We start from the raw sequence: 6000 nt of genomic DNA, 5'->3' as shown, positions 1-6000 counted from the left end.
TGTGTGTGTGTGTGTGTGTGTGTGTGTGTGTGTGTGTGTGTGTGTGTGTGTGTGTGTGTGTGTGTGTGTGTGTGTGTGTGTGTGTGTGTGTGTGTGTGTGTGTGTGTGTGTGTGTGTGTGTGTGTGTGTGTGTGTGTGTGTGTGTGTGTGTGTGTGTGTGTGTGTGTGTGTGTGTGTGTGGGTGGGTGGGTGGGTGGGTGGGTGGCAGACAGGTCTCAGTTGGTTTGGTGTCCTCTGCTTACTTGTAATACTTGTAAATAACACTTTTGGCCCGTAATTTCATTTCCTCATTGTAGCGACCAGAGAGGTGGGGGGGGGGGATATATCCAGTCTCTGATAGTGTTACGTTATTATGAGAGTGCTCTCATACTTGTTTGATTCTGAAATCGTATATATTTATATAAATATATATATATCTACCTATATATGTGTGTGTCCGCATCTGTAGCCTGTTATTGTCTCATTATACCGCACTGTGAATTAAAAGTAAATATATAAGTCGTCATGAACACATCTGTCCATCAGACAGAGTGCTGCTGCCTCCTGTCATCATTAATGGACGTCTCTTTAAAATGACGGCTCAGAGGAGAGGATTTCTAATTTCTCTAACCGCCTGCTGCTTCCCCTCCTCTTTCCTCGGCTCCCCTCCTCGGCTCCTCCGCTCGCATCTCCTGTGGGCGGGACTAAGTCACGAGGATAGGAGTCGAGGAGGGGAATTAGAGAAATGAGAAAGGGCCCAAGGTCTATGCCCAACAATAACATTGTGAAATAATTTTTTAACCACACATAGATAAGACTTTACGCACTGCAGGAATGTGGTCGAAATGTTGTGTCCGTCTTGAAAGTCCTGAGAGAAAAGACAAAAATCCACATAAGAATTGGATAAAATCTCACTTCAGTTTTAAAATGTGCACTCTCTGAAAAACATATTTGCAAATGAAAACCACTAACAATCCAAAAGGTGTCGGTGGTGTGCGGGTCATGCACGGCGGGTGGAGCTTACATCCCCACCATGGCAGAAGAGACAGTGATGGTGCACCGGATAGGAACCATATTTCTGGGCGGGCCACCGCTCGTTAAGGCCGCCACGGGAGAGGAAGTCACACCAGAAGACCTGGGAGGAGCCACGCTTCACGCAGAGTACGTCACTAAACACATTGTTATTATAATTAAAGAAATAAGAATACCTTCACATTATCATGCCTGTTGATTTCTCTTCAGGGTGAGTGGCTGTGTGGACCATTTTTCCTGGGATGAAAAGGAGGCGTATGAATGTACCAGAAACATTGTGTCCACCCTGAACTTCCTACTGCCCGAGGAAGAGGAGGAGGATGAGGAAAGGATGAGGAAGAAGAAAGCTGAGGAAGAGCCGCTGTATAGTTCAGAGGAGCTTCTGGGGCTCGCTCCTAAAAGTTATAACTACAGTCTGGATGTTAAAATGGTACAGTATGCAAGTGTACAGGCAGTAACTGAAGCTGACAGTGAACACTTTAAATGTCACTTTCTTGTAAATGGTCACTTCACACTTCGTTGTGATTTTTGGAAAAGTCATTTTCCTATCATGGCGCTCATGTTGCTGTCTCACTGATACAGTATGTATGAAAGCTGTTTGTTGTTTCTGTGTGTCTGTCCAGGTGGTCAGTCGGCTGACAGATGGTAGCCGCTTCCAGGAGTTTAAAGCCCGCTATGGAACCACGCTCATCACTGGTTTTGCAAAGATTCATGGGTAAAAGATACAATCACACACACAGGGATTAAGATGTAGGTTAAGATAGCAAGGGCAATAACGGGAAACATTTCAGCCAACAATCAGTCTTTAAGTATGTTAGAATAATAGATTTGTTGACCAAAATGCACGGTGCTTGTTAACCTGCCAACCCCCCTCTCAATCCCTTTCTGTCTTTGTCTTTGTATCTATAATATTTTCTAAAACAAAAAGAGTCCTTCGTAGGGCACTTAGATATTCGCTGGTGGTTTAATGAAACTCTTATTGATCCTGCCATTCCTTCCTTACGGCCCGTCCACACTACGGCTTCAAAAAAAGCTTGCCGGCGGGCGTGTCTGAAGCTCGACCAACAACCAATCACATGAATCTCCCGCCCCTGACACACAAGCAGCGGTTTGATTGGCTAGAGCTTGTAGTGGCATATGATTTGATTGGCTGACGCTTCCACCGAAAGCTTCAGAAGCTTCAAAAGTTGAACATTGCTCAACTTTTGCAGCCTGAAACGCCAGGAAAGCTCCGCTCTGCTACCCACAATTCAGTTCGTCGAAAAGCGAGGCAACGTGACGTCAAACCCATTCAAAGACGCGTTGGAAACCTTTTTGGAAATTGTCGAAGCTGTAGTGTGGACGGGCCGTTAGACATTTGCATAATTTAAGGTTTACCTTCAGAAACACAGTGACCCCTCACCCTGCTCTACATGCTCTAGTTGTGGTATTACTTGTTCTTGAGTATATGTGAGCACCTTTTTACATCTGTGTATGTGTTCTGTGTTAGCAACTTAGTGGGAATAGTAGCCAACAATGGAGAGCTGTCATACCAAGCGGCACTGAAAGGAAGTCAATTTGTCCAGTTGTGTGACCAAAGAGACATCCCACTCCTCTTCCTCCAGAACACAGTGCCCTCCGCAGCGCTTACACTCACCACCACTCAGGTACACACCCCCAGTGACACACACAGGCCTGCTGAAATACAACATACATACAACATAAAACTCAAAAGTAGAATTGATCAAACTAATATTTTGTCTTTTTTGGATTTATATCTGATTAAAGTTATTATTATTATTATTATTGTTTAAATCAATGTTGTACTATTCACATCTTATACTGCACTTTAACTTTTATTCTGTACACGTGTTATTCATGTTTTATTATCTTTGCTTTTTAATGTTTATAATGTGTTTTATGCTCTTAAAGGGGACCTATCATGCAAAATGCACTTTTTCATGTCTTTTATACATAAATATTTGTCCCCTCTGTGTAAAGAGATTCTGAAAGTTTCAGGAAACAAAATTCCCTCTCTTTTTGTCCTGATCCATTTATATAAAAACCTGTCTGAAAATGGGCTGATCAGATTTTGGCCACATTATGATGTCATAACGATTTTTTTGGCTTGTGTAACCATTAGCCAATAACCAACCAAGGTTTTTAACCAAATATCTTGCAGACAGGTGAAGTGAGTGGCTCCTTATTTTCTAGATTATGGGATGCTACAATGCATAATCTGTTTGTTGTTTCGAGCCAAACAGACCTATAATATATTGATGAAAAACAGTATAATAGGGGACCTTTAATGTCTTTCATTTTTGTAAACCACTTTGAATTGCCTTGTGTTGTGCTATATAAATAAACTTGCCTGGCCTTGATATTTTGGGACTTTGGGGAATGAATACAATTGTGGAAATCATGAAACATCTGTTTTTTTTCTTTCTCTTCCAGGCAGAGATGAACACCAACCGCCTGAAGGCTCAGGGTTCGATGATGTCAGCGGTAGCGTGTGCCTCCGTCCCAAAAATCACTGTGGTAATTGGTGGTTGCCATGGTGCAGACAGCTACGCCATGGTGAGATTCTCATCATCTTTTCCGTACTTTTCTTCATCATCATACTTTACACTCATGTAGAATCTAGAATAACTCCGCAATAATTTGAATCCTGTTTCCGTTTTTTTTTCTAGTGTGGAAGGGCTTTTGACCCTAATTTCCTGTTCCTGTGGCCCAATGCCAGAGTGTCGATGACGGCTCCAGGTCACGCTGCCTCTCTGCCTTGCCCTGACAGTGAGGCAGAAGAGGAGGAGGAGTTGGAGGAGGAGGAGAAGAAGAAGCAGGAGGACAGGCTAAATAAGAGACTGGATGAGGAGAGCTCAGCATTCTTCTCCTCAGGCAGACTCTGGGACGATGGAGTCATTCTGCCTCAGGACACCAGAAAGGTATAAAGCATTACCAATACAATTGATCTTTTCCCGCCTCCATTTTGACATATTTTAATACTAATGTGTACATGTCTGAAGGTTCTCAGAGACTGCCTTGACATCATCAAACAGCAGCAGTATCAACTCACCACAGAGAGAGTCCGGTCAGCACTTCTGCGTGTATAAAGGCTGCCATCTTCCTTCTCCTCAATACCTCTGGACTCTACAAGCATCCGTCCACTGAGCTGCTGTTTTTAATTTAATCTGGTTGCTATAGCCCATTGGTGACATTTACCAAAATGTGCCAGAAGAATCAAAGCCAGCCCTGGCCTTTATTCAGTATGGTCATTGAGGGTGATGGTGAGCATCATCCTAAAAGAGAAGAATGGGGAAATCGCAGCATTTAAAATAATCTACATACCTTTTAAAAACACAAATGTGTTAATAAATTACCGCAACATCTTACTTGGTAAAGTCACTCGCCAACTTTCCAAAAGGCTCAAGAGTCCTCAAATATTGAATTTGTTTTTAGGTTTGGACCTAATACATTTTTCTGTCTGCTGTAAACACAGGTGATAATTTAAAGTTTCATTTTTGGTATAATATTTCTCAAAGTTATGTTGGTTTATTGAATTTAAACACTGAAAAAAGTCCCTGTTAATCCTACAAAAGTGCCTCATCATGTCTTGAGTACATAAAGAAACGCTACATTGAAATGTAATCAATGCTACAAGAAGTGTGAAGTATTGTGATTAATATATGACTGTTACATTTCTTTTGTTAGCACAAGTACTGTGTTTGAGCCTCAACCGAGTTTTTTTTTTTCACAGATGTGCCACTTTTTATTAATTTGTTATTCAAAAGCCCCACATACTGCACTGATATTTTTTCTAGTAACAATTTATTTAACAGTAATTTCTGTCAAATGAACAGATTGTAAGATATCATGCTCTGTAATTATGAATGTAAATTAATAATAGTAATGTAGTTTTATTTCATTTGTATTCTAAAATGAACAAAAATGTAAATACAGTTTTCAATTGAAAAACTTGTGTGATTTTTCTTATAGGGGGGATATTCCAAAATCAAATGTCCCAGTTTACTTATAAGTTAAAACATTTCCCGTTAAGTTTGCTGTAACAAAGGTATTGTTATGTTGAAGTGAGTACCACTGCTTGCATCCAAATGTGAAATTAATTCAAAGGAAATTGAAATAACATTAACGTTTGCAAGCAAAATAAAATCTTAAACTCTTGACGAGATCATAGTCAGTGAAGTATGGTAGACGAAATGCACTCTATGGTGACCTTTCAGTGGAGAAAATAGGATGATCCACTACCATTGAATACCAGCTGGGGGCAGCCATGATGGAAAGTCCAATACAAAACTTTAAATTCTTGGTCAAAATGTGGAACCCCTTTTTAAAGGCTTTTTTTATATTTAAGCATCACAAATAATGTATTTTATTGCATTAGTTGAATTAAACCTTCTGTAAATGGAAACATTTACCTAAATAAGAGAAAGAAGCTTTTCAGATGTTTTTTTACCTGTAGAGTTTGTAGAGGGCGCAAGTGAGTAATTCACATAGTTTAAGTACCACATTTATAAGTATTCTTAATGGGGTGGAGGGGGGGCACATCTGCTTTTCCTTGTATATTGATGAGTAGTTAACTTCCACCACTGCTAATTTGAATCCTACTCTCAAAAGGTGTGGCTGTCAGCTTCCAGAAGTCCTCATCTCTTAAAAATGTAAATGCTTTGGATGTTTGAACTTCCCTGTGCAGACCGAGGAATCTGTAGAGTTTAAAATTAGAAGCATGTTTTCACATTTATTTGCTGAAGAGACTTTTTCTCTGCACTGTCTGCACCATAAATCTGACATTAGGATGCATCAGCAGGAGCATCATTTTGGGACATTTTGATATCCTGGTCCAACATGCAACTTGTGCAAGTGTTTTGGAAAACTCAAAGCCTCCATTTCTCAGTGTAAGTGTCCAGCAACTTAACTTTTGAAATTATTATTATGTGCATATTCATGGGTTCAATAGGACTGATTACAGAAGATGAACGGAATTTACCTTTTTTT

General features: G+C 40.4%; 1 protein-coding gene across 1 annotated transcript in view; it reads left to right on the top strand.

Annotated features, from left to right (window-relative positions):
* LOC307019448 (methylcrotonoyl-CoA carboxylase beta chain, mitochondrial) overlaps positions 1-4954 on the top strand; it is a gene marked incomplete at its 5' end in the record, with an annotated part of 7321 nt that extends 2367 nt beyond the window's left edge. Inside the window, 7 exons of the mRNA XM_079650390.1 lie at positions 951-1140; positions 1222-1441; positions 1635-1726; positions 2501-2657; positions 3445-3567; positions 3681-3932; positions 4014-4954. Coding sequence (XP_079506516.1) covers positions 951-1140; positions 1222-1441; positions 1635-1726; positions 2501-2657; positions 3445-3567; positions 3681-3932; positions 4014-4100 — 1121 coding nt within the window. The 3' untranslated portion in view covers positions 4101-4954. The remainder of the gene's footprint in view (positions 1-950; positions 1141-1221; positions 1442-1634; positions 1727-2500; positions 2658-3444; positions 3568-3680; positions 3933-4013) is intronic.
* Between the last annotated feature and the right edge of the window lie 1046 nt (positions 4955-6000).

The sequence above is a fragment of the Notothenia rossii genome (genome assembly GCF_949606895.1).
Source record: "Notothenia rossii genome assembly, chromosome: 1".
NCBI classification, from domain to species: domain Eukaryota; kingdom Metazoa; phylum Chordata; class Actinopteri; order Perciformes; family Nototheniidae; genus Notothenia; species Notothenia rossii.
Note: the sequence above shows the minus strand (reverse complement) of the source record. Positions and strands in the feature narration are given on the sequence as shown.